This window comes from Schistocerca gregaria, chromosome 2 (genome assembly GCF_023897955.1).
Source record: "Schistocerca gregaria isolate iqSchGreg1 chromosome 2, iqSchGreg1.2, whole genome shotgun sequence".
Classification (NCBI taxonomy): Eukaryota; Metazoa; Arthropoda; class Insecta; order Orthoptera; family Acrididae; genus Schistocerca; species Schistocerca gregaria.
This window is the reverse complement of record NC_064921.1, coordinates 246,014,609-246,028,975: the sequence shown is the minus strand read 5'-3', so window position 1 is coordinate 246,028,975 and position 14,367 is coordinate 246,014,609. Positions and strand designations below refer to the sequence as shown.

The 14,367-nt window shown below is 40.4% G+C and overlaps 1 protein-coding gene across 2 annotated transcripts in view; it reads left to right on the top strand.

The window, feature by feature from the left end:
- Nucleotides 1–14,367, top strand: part of LOC126336780 (sphingomyelin phosphodiesterase-like) — a 123,323-nt gene that overhangs the window by 70,558 nt on the left and 38,398 nt on the right. For both annotated transcript variants that reach the window (XM_050000798.1, XM_050000799.1), the window contains one exon: nt 3,995–4,219. In XM_050000798.1, coding sequence (XP_049856755.1) covers nt 3,995–4,219 — 225 coding nt within the window. The remainder of the gene's footprint in view (nt 1–3,994; nt 4,220–14,367) is intronic.

Below are 14,367 nucleotides of genomic sequence, written 5' to 3'. Positions count from 1 at the left end.
TATGTTAGGGCACCTTATTCAATAAAGTGATCTGTGAGTTTACATGATTAGAATCTAATATCCCTTTGACATGAAAGTCATTCAAGATGGAGGAAACTCTAATACTGGACAAAACTGTTTCCAAGCTTTCAGAAAATATCATTCCTTTGGACTAACAAGAATGTACATGTACAGATGTAGGACTACATTGGCTGGGGCTAGATACATTGTCCTGATGCCGCAACCTGGTGCCAAGACAATGAAACCTGCCAGGAAAATGTAGTGTGTTTTTGTAAGCTAGTTAAAGCTTAGCAAGAGTTTCAATTTTGTTCATTTGCCTGCTGAGTGCTAAGTACTTCATGCATAATAGTCCGAAACTTTGTCACTAGATTTATACACAGATTAAATCTTACAAAAATTAAAAGTATCAAGTAGCCACTGTTAATAATGTTATTTATTGGAAATGAATAGTGCTGTTGTAGATTTCAAATTGACAAGGTCGCTATCAGATGGCTGTTCATTTTTGTAATTTCATTGAAACACGTATTTTTTATGGTTCCACTGAAGAATGTATCTTTTTATGGTTGTGGCAAAAGAGTCTTAGGTTGATGGTGCTTTAAAAAATCCTGCATCTTTTTGTACCAATGTTATCTAATTCTGAAGAGGTTCATATTTTACAGAATAATAAATGACGTTCAGAACTTTTCAAAACTTTGGAGTTACACATAAACATACAGAATTCTTGAAAAATGGTGTTCTAAGACAACTAACTACATCACATGCAGCTGCAGGAAACTTGCAAAGATGAAATTGAATCAGTTATTATATCATTAAAGAGTAAAGATTCCAATGAATCTGATGAAATTTCAAGTAGGATTATGAAGATCAATGCCCTGTACATTAGTTCTGTTCTCAGTCACCTGTGTAATGTGTCTTTTATGTGTAGTCAGTTTCCTGACAGGGTGAAATACTCATTAGAGAAACCACTTTACAAATTTATATTTTTAAGAATTACAGGCCAGTTTCTTTGCCTTCATTATTTTCAAAAGTTTTTGAAACAGCAGTGTATGAGGGGAATTCAATAAGTAATGCAAAACATTTTTTCTGAATGTAGGTTGGTTTTATTCAGGATTCCAAAACACCATATTATTACCTTCTCTTTTGGCTACAAAACCCTATTTTTCAACATAAAATCTGTCTAGTGTGATGGCCTTATGCCATCTTACTGAGAGGGCCTGTATGCCCATATGGCATCGGAGCCAATGTCAGCATCAGAGCCAATGTTATGCTCGAACAATAACCTCCCCATCATCCAAGTCCTGCTTCCCAAAGAGTGCATCCTTCATTGGGCCAAAGAGACAGAAGTCAGAAGGTGTGAGACCCCAGCTATAGGATGGTTTAGGAAGAACTGTCCAATGAACTTTTATGAGATCCTCTCAGGTACACAGACTTGTTTGAGGTCTTAAGTTATCATGGAGAAGGAGAAGTTCGTCTACATTTTTGTGGTGACAAATAGGCTTAAGTTGTTTCTTCAATTTCCTGAGGGTAGCATAGTACACTCCAGAGTTGATCATTGCACCATGTGGGAGGATATCAAACAGAATAACCACTTCAGAGCCCCAGAAGATTATCACCATGACTTTATAGGTTGTGGATACAGCTTCGAACTTTTTCTCCAGAGGAGAGGTGCTGTAGCGCCACTTCATGGATTGCTGTTTTGTTTGCGGTTCGTAATGATGAGCCCTTGTTTCATCAGCTGTGATGATGATCAGCAAAAAATTGTCACTATCAGCCATGCAATGTGCAAACAAATCTTTACAGATGGTCCTTTTGTTTCTCTTTATGGTCTTCGGTCAGGTGGCAAGGAACCCAGTGGGCACACTTCTTCGGGTACCCTAATCGGTGGATGAGTATGTCACCACTACCAAGAGAGACATACAGCTGAGCAGTGAGGTGTTTGATTGTAATCTGTTGATCACCACAAATGAGTGTCTGCATGTTCCAACATTGCAGGAGTCACAGCTATGTTCAACCAGTCTGCTTGTAGGAAATCGGACAGGTTTCGTTGGCGACAAATGCCTTGCCAATGGCTTCTACATCTACATCTACATCCGTACTCCGCAAGCCACCTGACGGTGTGTGGCGGAGGGTACCCTGAGTACCTCTATCGGTTCTCCCTTCTATTCCAGTCTCGTATTGTACGTGGAAAGAAGGATTGTCGGTATGCTTCTGTGTGGGCTCTAATCTCTCTGATTTTATCCTCATGGTCTCTTCGCAAGATATACGTAGGAGGGAGCAATATACTGCTTGACTCTTCGGTGAAGGTATGTTCTCGAAACTTCAACAAAAGCCCGTACCGAGCTACTGAGCGTCTCTCCTGCAGAGTCTTCCACTGGAGTTTATCTATCATCTCCGTAACGCTTTCGCAATTACTAAATGATCCTGTAACGAAGCGTGCTGCTCTCCGTTGGATCTTCTCTATCTCTTCTATCAACCCTACCTGCTTTTGTTCACTGCCGGGTCTCCATAGACATTCTGCAAGTACCAATGAATCTCTGTAATGCTTTGGTTATCTGTCAAAAGAGATTCAATCACAGCTCTTCGCATGGAATGGACCTCTGCTACAGATGCCATTTTGAAGGCCATATATAGTGCTGCTACCTATTGGAATTTCATGAAACTACAGGGGCTGAAGTGGGAGTACTCCACAATGTCTCACAATAGATTCTGCATTTTTTCAACAAAAACTGTCAGAAAAAGTGTGTTGAATTACTTATTGAATGCCTTTATATTTGAGATTAGTGGCCTATTTCAGTACATATAACTTATCTTCGGTAGGACCAGCAGCATAATACATGTCTGATAATGACATGATGGTTAGAGTACACACACCAAATAGCTGCTTATAATAAGTAATCTTTATTTACAACAGTCTGTTTCAGCTTAATCACCATTTTCAAGATGGGTGTAATAGTGAACATGAACAACCCACTAATGGTGGTGAACCTGTTGGTTAGAAACGAGTAACACTGATATTTATTTTTAATAAGTAGCATTATCAGCATTGGCTGGTTGGTATTTTTACTTTTTGTGAGAATTAACCACTGTCTTTAGACAGGGATGGTATTAAATATCAGTTTTTGGCAGAATAGCATAAATGAAAACATTATATAGCATTGATTACCGGGAGTCGCCACCTGGTGATGTTCAGCCACAGAGTTGCAAGTCTTTTTAGTTGATGACAGACTTGGTGACTTGTGTGTCAATGATGATGAAGTGATGATGAAAATACAACACCCAGTTTTCAAGTGGAGAAAATCTCTGACCTGACTGGGAAACAAATGCAATCCCAGTGCATGGTAGTCACACGTGATGACCACTCGGCTGAGGAGATGAACACAAAATAGAATAGAGACTTAGATATTTAACAAAATATCACAGTTGGGTAATCAATCAGATCAGGATGCAACATGTATGAGGGCAGATCACTATACACCAAATAGGGGAGGAGCTAAGAAGCAGACACGCACATAGAAGAAAACTGCTTAGCTTCCAAAATCCTTTGTTGGGGCTAACAAAGACACACCTTGTGTGCTACCACCACCCCCACCTCTCTCTCTCTCTCTCTCTCTCTCTCTCTCTCTCTCTCTCTCTCTCTCTCTCTCTCTCTCTCTCTCTCTCTGTGTGTGTGTGTGTGTGTGTGTGTGTGTGTGTGTGTGTGTGTGTGTGTGTGGGCTGATGGAGCATTTTATTGAAAATCTATATAATTCTCCATCTTTTTTATGTACCTACCCAACACTGCAGTGTCCCTTTCAGTTGGCGAGTAGTGATCTATTCTCATACATATATTTTATACCACCCTATACTTAGAATACGGTTTTACTTTTAAAAGCTTGTGTTTGTCAGTTATGTCCTTCTTAATTTCTTAATATAGTGATATCGTGTTTTAACTTTACAAACATTGCTTAATCTACTGTAGAGCAACTTCCCAATCGCAATAATATGCAATTTTCAGGAGGTTGACCTTCTCACAGTGCTCCATATAACAGATACTCATCACGATCCAAAGTACTCACCTGGTACCATTGCAACATGTGGAGCACCGGCATGCTGCCGCATTGATCAGGGTCAAGCACCGGATGCAGCATCTGCCGCTGGTTATTGGGGTGACTACAGGAAATGTGACATACCCTGGTATGGAGTGGTGTCTATGCTTACAAATGCTCTCACTCAGAATCCTGTAAGTATGTTTCCCTTCTTTTTAAATTTTTAGATTCAAAATACACAGAGCTGGAAGTGATATCCCCATGTATTGAGTACACACAGACAGCACCAAGCAATAAGTAACATAAGTATTAATAATTACTAAGTTAATTTTCTATCAAAACATCGGTACTTTATTGTGGTACTAGCCTTTTTCCCACAGTTCCGGCCATGTATGTGTTCACACATACCTTCTCCTCATCTTCACTGTGGCCACCTCTTCCTCCTTCTGTCTGTCCACCTCATTGACACACCTCTGTCTCCTCTCTTTTCTCTTCATCTCCTCCTCCCTCTCTCTTTGTCCATTTCTTCTACCACCTATATCTGACCATATCATCATCCTGTTTCCTCTGACCATATTCTCCACCCCTCTCTCTTACTTTCTCCATGTCTCCCTTTCCTTCTCTACCTGCACACTACCCCTCTACACCTTCCACCTGCTTCGTGTGCACCTCTCCATCCTCCCCCATCTTTCTCTTCACTTCCTTCTCCCCCTTACTCTGTCCATCCCATCCTCTGTCCATCTCAAACTGTCCCTAGACATGCTGATTGGCATTTGTAGTCCCTGCAATACAATTCAGTAAACAATGGAGCAGGCCAATATTACTCCAACATACCGATCATGCAGGACAGGCTACACATCAGGGGCTTGAATATCATTCAGATCTACTGACACACAGGCCACCATGCAAAGCATGTCGGTAAAGCAGGCCCATACTATTAATATGCAAACACACCACACTTGTCATGCAGGTAGCCTACATGTCAGGGCCTGAAAAACCATTTCTTGTCTGTGACATGTGAGCTGCCCTGCAAAACAGAGGCTGGAAATAACATGTTTTTACTTGTATTTCTAATGGAGCTAAATGATACTCGTGAGTCCTACTGTTTCTGTGATGATTTGGTTGAAACTGATCCAGTGGTTTGGGAGGTGATCCCTAGCATACACACTTACACTGCTTTATATAGGATGATTTATGATCCCTATTAGAGGCTTCTTAGGGGTTGTGGAGGGGACTTAATAGATGAAGTTCTGATAAGGAACTCTTTTTCCAGAAATGTATCATTTGGATGTAGAACCTGATTATGATATACACACAGCAGAAACTATGAGCTCTGATCCGCTTGCTGTAAGGAGCACATGGTGTGGGCAACGTATCAAGTACTTGTCCTCTGTTTCTCTTCTATGTGACGAAGGATGTCCTCTTCATAGTCAAGAAACCAGTGGCATCCTTGGAACACCACACCAAATCCTTCAGGTATTGAACATACCAGTTTCTCATAGTCATTGTTGAAGTCAGATGAATATGTTATGCAATGTCATAATACAGCAATGACTGATGCTGGCACCCTCTTCTCATCTTGAGTGCATATTGTGCAATGGGAGATCTGAGAGTAATCTGATCTTAAAACTGATTTTACATCCAAACTGTACATTACTACACATGGGTCCCTTATCAGAGTTTCAGTTATTGAGTCTCCTATACATCCCTTAGAAGCCTGTAACTAGAACTTTGAATCACACTGTATGTACAGTGCCAGAGAAAAATAATAAACCCTTTTAGAGGTTTTCTGTACACTCAATATTTATTGTTACAAAAATGCATATGGAGAACTCAATAGCACAAGTGGTTCTAAGGTAGCAGGTTTTGACCCATGTTGAAATACCCATATTGGGTAAGTGGTGTAGCCTACACAGGTGGAAATGAAGGGGCTGCTCTAACATTCATTCGACAGTACAGCTGGTGAATACTGTCCTGGGATATGTTATGCCATGCCTGCTTGACCTGTTCATGTCGTTCTGTAAAAATTGTTGGTTGATGAGTAGAACAAGTCATTTCTCGTTCCATTATATCCCCCATGTACTCAATTGGAGACAAATCTGGAGATTGTACTGGCCAGGGAAGTTGCTGCATGTCTGGCAGAGCATGTTGAGTTTCACAGGCAGTGTGTGGGCGAGCATTATCTTGTTGGAACAACACATCACCTTTCGTTTGTAAGAAGAGCAAAAGGACATGTCTAATAGCATTCTGTACATACTGAACACTGGATAGCATCCCCTCCAGAGACACCAAAGGTGAATGAGAATTGTGGCTTATCACACTCCAGACCCTGGAGTGGGGTCCCTGTGTCTTGGACAAATGCACTCTGCAAGACAGTATTCTACATCATACACTCAAATGACCATCCATTACATGCAGGCAGAATCTACTTTCATTGCTGAGAACCATGGCATGCCATTCCATCTTTCAAGAGATCCTCTTGACAGCACCAGTTGAGCCATGCACATCAATGCTGTGGTATGAATGGAAGATCGGCTAAATGGCTGTGTGCCCCTTGTCCCACTGCTAATAACTCTTTTGTGACAGTTCATGTTGACACACCTGGCCTCAGGGGCCCTTTTATTTGTGGTGTGTTAGCTGTTGAATCTACCACTGTGCCCTTACAGTATGACAATCCTGATGGGTATCTGTACTTTGTGGACATCCAGAACCTCATCTACAGGTGTGAGAATGTTCCTGCGACCACTGATACCAAGATCATTGCACAACTCAAGCAACACATCCAGCTTGTGTGGCAATTCTCTGAAATTACCATCCCACCAAGTGGAAGGCCACAATTTGACCCCTTTTAAACTCACTTAGTTGGCTGTGTTTGCATCATACTAAGTCTTCTGACTTTGAGAACTGCCTGTTAAAGAGTAGACACATTCTAACAGTTTGGACAACTTAAAAGTGTTAAAGTATGTATGCAAACTTCCACTTCTCTAACGAGATGACTTACTTGAGATGATTGGCCGACCTTCCTTGCAGGTTAGCCTGCAGCTGCAAACTCTCTTTCTCTTCTTCTCCGAAGTATGTTGCTGGTTACAGGAATTTCTCAAGACTTTTGCTACTTATAAAAATAAGTAGATGTACAAAGTTTCATTTGATTCAACCAACGATGTATATTTGAACTTCAGACATTTTACAAAATCCCACTCTTCACATAAATAAATATGGGTTATTAAGTCTCTCATGTGTCCAAACGTCAGAAACAAAGGTAATTTACATATAAGAGTAGGTTGGCTTAATAAACATGTCCATTCTCAACATGAATCTTAATACACGTCTTCCCTTCAACAAGGCTAAGACAAAAGTTTTTAATGGTTCTTTTTCAACTACTCACATTACTATAACAATGGTCAAAACACAATTAGAACAGAGTAGCATAAACACTCTCTTGGATCGATTGACAAGTACTTGTCGGTGCAGTTCAACTGCCGCATCTACATTCTGCTCGTGACTCTTCCAACTTGCACACACAAACATGTGATGTGCAGTGGGTAGGATTCCACTTTCTCACACTCATATCTAAAATATTGTGTGTTTGAGATAGTAGAAGGCTGAGTAGTTCTAGAATTTAAGCAGAAATTCTCGAATCACTACATATCCCCACCCCCCTCATATCTATACATAATCATTAAGTACATAATATCACACATAATAACATTTACATTTTAACGGTATACATTTCTTACATAGGTTTATATATACATCTTCTACTTCAATAACAACCATTTGTTTTCTCTAGAACAATCTGTAGCTGAGCATCTCTTTATTCTATTCTCACTTTACTTTGATATCAAGACCTGAGTATTCATTTGTGATTTAGTAAGCTTGACTAGTATTTAGGAATCATGAGGACTCCTCCCTTATTTCCAATCATAAACTTCAGGTGTTCATGACACTTGAATAACCTATTTTCTATTCTCACTCTTTGTACTATCTTTTCATTAGTAAGTACTAGTTTTATTATTTTTGTATTTTGGAGGAACTCTGGGCAAAAGGAAAGTGTTGATTTTTACACTTATTTATTTACATGAAACATAATAATTCTAGTTTTGTGTAGAATTCATACTTTCCAGAATAATTTCCATAAAATGTGTGACTTCTGTCATGATACTGTCCCCTTTTGCTAGGATCAGTACCTATACCTTACTTGAGGGTTGACCTTATAAGTTATCCTCCTCTTTCCATTCTGGTAGGTACACGTCTTTATAAAACATTCCTATTTTTTAGGCCACAGGTCGTCCTATCTCTAAGTAGGTACACCTGCCCTTTATACTCAGTAAATGCTGGGTATGCCCCCCTTATCCTTTCTGAGTAGACCTCGCAGTTCATAACCCCAGTGTACATTCCCATGTATACTATAATTAAGTATTCTCAAGTAAAGCTACAAATCTATTCTAGACTTTGCATTCACTTTTTAGTACATCTTTTGCTCTCTAGAGCCCTCCTCCACTTCTCAAATTCTATACTCTCCATAGATAATATGTCTACATACACTATTTAAGTCCCACTATCCTACAATCCATCAATTCCTCAGAATATTAATTATACTGACTTTTCTTAAATGACTATCACAATTAATTCCACTCTAGCTTATGTTCTCCTTCTTTGCTCATGCCTCTTCCTTGTCTATCCCCTGATCATTACTGCTTTATAGTTATTCCACTAACTCACATGCTTTTGTCTCTCTTTGCGCATGAGTTGATCGCCTCTATTCTTTCTTTACAAACACCTCTTCATATACATACCTAAAAAAAAATTAAAAAAACTGATGTAGAACCATAATGGTGTACACATACACACATTCCTTCACCTAGAACACCTGGCAGTTCTCTCATTGCAACAGGTTTATAGTCTGTAATTTCAATGTTTGTGTCTAAGGGTATTCTTGTGTGTATGTGGATGTGTGTTCGTGTAGTCTGATTCTTCAGCCTTCTTATCTAAAGATAAGATGTAGGTTATTAGAAATCACGGAAACCAGGAAGGACTTCAGTGATAGAAGTGAGTGAATATGGAAAGAGAGAAAAAAATAGATAAATCCTCAAATGAGAGGTAAGAAAGGAAAAACAGATGTGGTTGTTAAGATCAAAGAAGAGAAAGAAGATAGCCCCAAAGACAGGAAACCCTTCCCACCTCCCTTCCCCAGGATCCCTACCTTGCAGTTACTTGAGTGAGACGCTGGAGGAAGTTTGGTGTCTCCTACAGAATAGACATTCCAACCTTCACCCTTGAGGTCCCCGAAGGGAATCTTAGCAACCTTATGGAAATGGCAAGTGATGAAGAATCAGGCACACTTGTTTGTGTGGTTTGTTTGAAAGGTGTGATGTATGTTTTGTGTTAGCCATGATTTATGTCCTCATAAACCATGCTTTTATCAATGTTAAACACCCCTTTAAAAACTGATACAAACCCTTCCACCTACATCACATTTCATAAAAGGTATAAAATATTATATACAAAATAGAAAATTTATGCACTGTTTTATAATAGTTATTTAGTTAGTCATATCATATTATATTTTCCACACACATAATACTTCATTCATGTTATTTTCATGTCGATAGGACTTTCCTTCTTATTCTGTGATTCACCTGGATAGTTTTCTACTTGATTGTCATGTCCAGTTTTCTAAGTACTAAAATTATACGACAGATTTTAGGAATAGATGACAGAATAGTTCAAGATTTTAAAGGAATTCACTACAGGAAAACTATTTTGGAAGAAACTCTGAAAACAACAGGGTCTGACAGTCATCACTCCACCCATTAACACAGACTGTTAACATCCCTGGGGAATATATGACTCCGCCCAGGTCCCATGGATCTGATATTAACTTTTCTTGTGCACTGGCAGACCATGCATCCAAGTTGCTAGCAAGAATGATATACCGAAGAATGGAAAAGAAAATTCAGGACTGTTAGATGGTGATCAGTTTGGCTTTAGGAAAGGTAAAGGCGCCAGAGATGCAGTTCTGATGTTGCAATTGTTAATGGAAGAAGACTGGAGAAAGATTAAGATATGTTCATATGATTTGTCAACCTAGAAAAAAGCATAATACTGTGTAAAATATTTGAAATTCTAAGAAAAGTTGGGATAATCTATATGGAAAGATGGGTATATATAATAAGTACAAGTACCAAGAGGGAACAGTAAATGTGGGAGACCAAGAACGATGTGCTTGGATTGAAAAGGATGTACGACAGGAATGTAGTCTTTTGCCCCTACTGTTCAATTCATATATTGAAGAAGCAATGAAGAAAATAAAAGAAAATTCGAGTGTCAAATAAAAATTCAGTGTGAAAGGGCACTGTGGGAATATTCACCTTCAATATCTGGTTTCAATGCCAATACACACTATCCTCACTCCTTCACAAACTCAACACCTTCTCTACCACCTGCTTCACCTGGTCCGAATCACCCGGTGTACCACCTTTCTGTAAGTTGACACCTCGCTGATGGCTCCATCCAAACCTCTGCTCATATTAAACCCACTAACTACCAACAACACCTGCATTTCAACATGACATCCCCTCCACACCAAAAAATTCCTCCCATACAGCCATCCCATCCATAGATTGCAATTTGCAGTGACGAGAACTCCCTTGGTCAATATGCTGAGGGCCATCACAGTCGGGCACTACCCCTCAAATCTAGTCTGTAAACAGATTTCCCATGCCATATCTCCACACATCTCTAATCCTCCCATCACCCCAAAGAAGCACCACCTTCATCACCCATTATCACCATGGACTGGAAAACTGAACCATACCCATTGCCAGAGTAATGGTTATTTGTCATGAGAGACTTCAAACCCAAGATCCCTTCTTCCACCCGTAAAGTGGTCTTCCATCTATCACCTGACCAACAGATGATTCTAGTCCATATCTATGCCAAGTGGTAGGCATGCAGGATCAGAGGCATGTCAAGGTGTTGATTACCTTCAGTTGCCTAGGACTCTCATCACTGTTTTCTCTGTGCTGGTACATTTTCAAAGTGCTCAACAGACCTGGACAGGTATCACTGACAGTGTTGCCTAATTGAGTGGTCTTAGTGAGACACTTTGCTGTTTTATTCATACAAGTGTCGTCAATTCACACCCTTCCATGATAACACCACAGGTGGGCATGAAACAGAAGGGCTGAGAAAGTATAAGCACCCTTTGTTGCTTCAGATTGTGCTGAAATTTTGTTGAATGGTTTTGAATGTTCCCTGGTCATTACAGATTGTACACCAAAGCAAAAATTGTGATTGCACTGCACTTTAAAGGGATGTGATCATGTTCAGTGAGGTTGCTGGCGCTGATGTCCTTTGAGAAGGGTTGAAAGGTCCTTGAGGTGTCAGCTGTATCAAAGATTGTCAAGAATGTCATCCTTTGCTCATTTTTGACCACAAAATGTGTATTAATCAATGTCTCAAGGGAAGGGGTGGTTCACTGATGGCCTTTATGCCACCCCCTGCGAGATTTTCATATTGATTCTGAGTGGCAGGGTGTCCACAATGGTTTTCTCAGCCACCCATAAGAAAACCATATGATTTCAATACTGGGTGTCAAGTTTTTAACATCCATCCCAGAGGGGTCGAAGGAAGAGATGAAATGTCAGTAAGAAGAGATGTGATGACCTTCCCATCATGTGACAAGTCCACAGTTGTGTTGGGTGGAACTGTGTCAACACCTTGCTGTATGAAGCATCAACAAGCACGAAGGTGATGTCACAGCACACCACACTTTTGCATCATTGCAGAGGTAGGTTGTAGGCATCTTTGAGCCAAATTTAAAGTTTTATACATCACAATGGGAAACAATCATGGGTTTTGAAAAAGTTACCCTTTAACTGTGTTGTACAGTGTAACTTCCCTTTGAAGGAGAAGTAGTCTTGGTCTGGCTGTGGTTGGTAAGGCATATGAGGAATGAGGTTTTGAATTTGGAGTCTGAAGGACATTATCTGTTTGATAACAGAAAGGTCATGGGCTTGAGAGTTGTTGGCATATGGGGAGGTGGCATCGATAGTGACGAATAAGGATCCAAGAGGTAAAGGGATGGGGATGGTGGATAGTTGATCAAGGCAGTGGTTAGTATCTTTGATGTGAGAGACCAAATTTCAGGCAGTTGGTTGGATGTGTAGTCAACAAAGGCAGAGGTTCTTTCAGTAGGAGCACAATAACAGCTAGAAATGGGGCAATCAGGACAGTTGGGTTTATGGATTTAGGAAAGCATGTAGAAGATGTGTGTGTAGGGTGTCAGTAGGATGAGGAGGGAGTTGGTCTTGGGGGAAAGGATTTCAGTAGGAATGGGATGAAAATGGCAGAGCTTGTAGAGAGAAGAGTCAAACAGTTGGTGGAAGCCTTCTGTCAGGTAGTCATCGCAATTCATCATGACAGTGGTGGAGGTTTGTCTGCAGGGAAGGTGATTAGGTCAGAATATGTTTCAAGATTGTGTATGGCTGTCCTTTCCTTTGGTTGAATGTTATTATCCTTAGGAAGAGATTGAGGGAAGAATGGTGAGGCTGGGTTGGAGATAAGGAATTCCTAGAAGGTGAACAGGGAGTGATTAGGTGAGATTGGTGAAGGATCACAGTTGAATGGTGGTATGAACTGAGAGGAGGAAAGTTCGATATTGGAATTATATTGGCTCTGGTTGGAGTGTTTGGTGGCAAAGAAGTATTTCCACAGTGGGGATTGGGAGGAGGAGAGCAAATCTTTGACAAGTCCAACATGGTTAAACTTGAATGGGGGCTGAAGGTGAGCTCTTTGAACAGTATTGAAACTTGGATTGGTTTGGAAATGTTAACAACAGTGTTTTGGATTTGCTTGGATCCTGGATTTTGTGGGGTGTTGGGAGGAAGTTTTGCAGGATGTGGTAAGTTGAAAAGTCAGCTATGCAGGGTGTAGATGCTGTCAGGGGTTGACAAGGAAGTTCACTGTGGGTAGGATAGGAGTTGAAGGGTAGTGGTGCACCTCCCATCCCTCCCTCCCCACATCCCTTGCTAGCAAACAGGCTGCTTCCCTCTAAGCTACAGGCTGATTCACAACCCCTCTCCCCAATCTCTCACCTCTCTTTCCTTCTACCACCTCACCCCGTGCTACCACCACCCTACCCCAGTCCACCTGCTCAGCTGCAATCCTGGCAATGTACATCCAGCTGGCATCATGTAGGGGCACAGTGGTGTGTGTGTCTGAGAGGGAAAGAGGGAGAGGGAGATTGGGATCGAGATCTTAATCTTGTAGGGCTCTCTGGCTGGAATGAAATCTTTTGACAGAATATAGAAAATTAGGTTGGACCAAAATAAATATTAGACACTGAGGACATCTGGTGTATCCGTACTGTTTATGACTAAATGAAGTCTATACATTCTGTACCCATCCCTATTGACAATAGCAGTTTTTTCTGTCCTGTCTATTCTGTCTGTTAGTATCAGCCATACAGTGAACTGCAAATGATTTGGCAGGCATATAATTAAATGTCATGGCATTTAAAAGATTAAAAATTCTGAAGCTCTAAATTTCAACTTGAATGAGTCACATCATTAAAATATTCAGGGGTAAACAAAGGGTACTCCTACTCATCCACACATTTGTTTATTTCAGGTACAAATATTACAGCAATCCTTAGTTCCAAAAGTTAGCAATGTAATAGCTTCTCTATGCAAGAGGTAATTTGTTGTGGAATACAAGCAATAGTATAGCCATCATGCACTTCTACATATTAATGATTTGTGCAGTAGACTTGTTCATCTATTTTGTTTGTAGAAATTAAGATGATGTGTGAGCAACTAGTTAGTACACAATGACAATATTACGAAATGAATAATTTTTCTTCTCGCCATATAAAGGAGAGATTGAGTCACAAGTGGGCACAATGGAAAGACTGCTATACAATTAAGGTTTTGGCCAAAAGGCCTCCTTCTGATGCAGAAAATGTGCACATATTCTACAACTGAATTAAAAATAGTCTTGACTGGAATAAAATATTTATTGGCAATGATAACTGGTTTCAGTCAAAATGTGACAATCTTCATACAATTTCACTCCATATGGTGTCAGTGAATGGAGCAGATATCCTAGATCCATGAACAAGGTCATTGCAACTGTAGTGATGAGCAGTCCCTCTTCCAATATACCTAGAGTCCCACTGAGGACTTCACAGATCAAAATTACCCTTCCAACCTTGTACAGAAACAGACCTTCCATGCTTTGTCTCTCCAGTCATCTACTAACCTCCAACATACCCACCATCTGGCCACAGAGGAGCACTCCCCTCATGTCTGAGAACCACCAGCACTGGACCGATTGGATG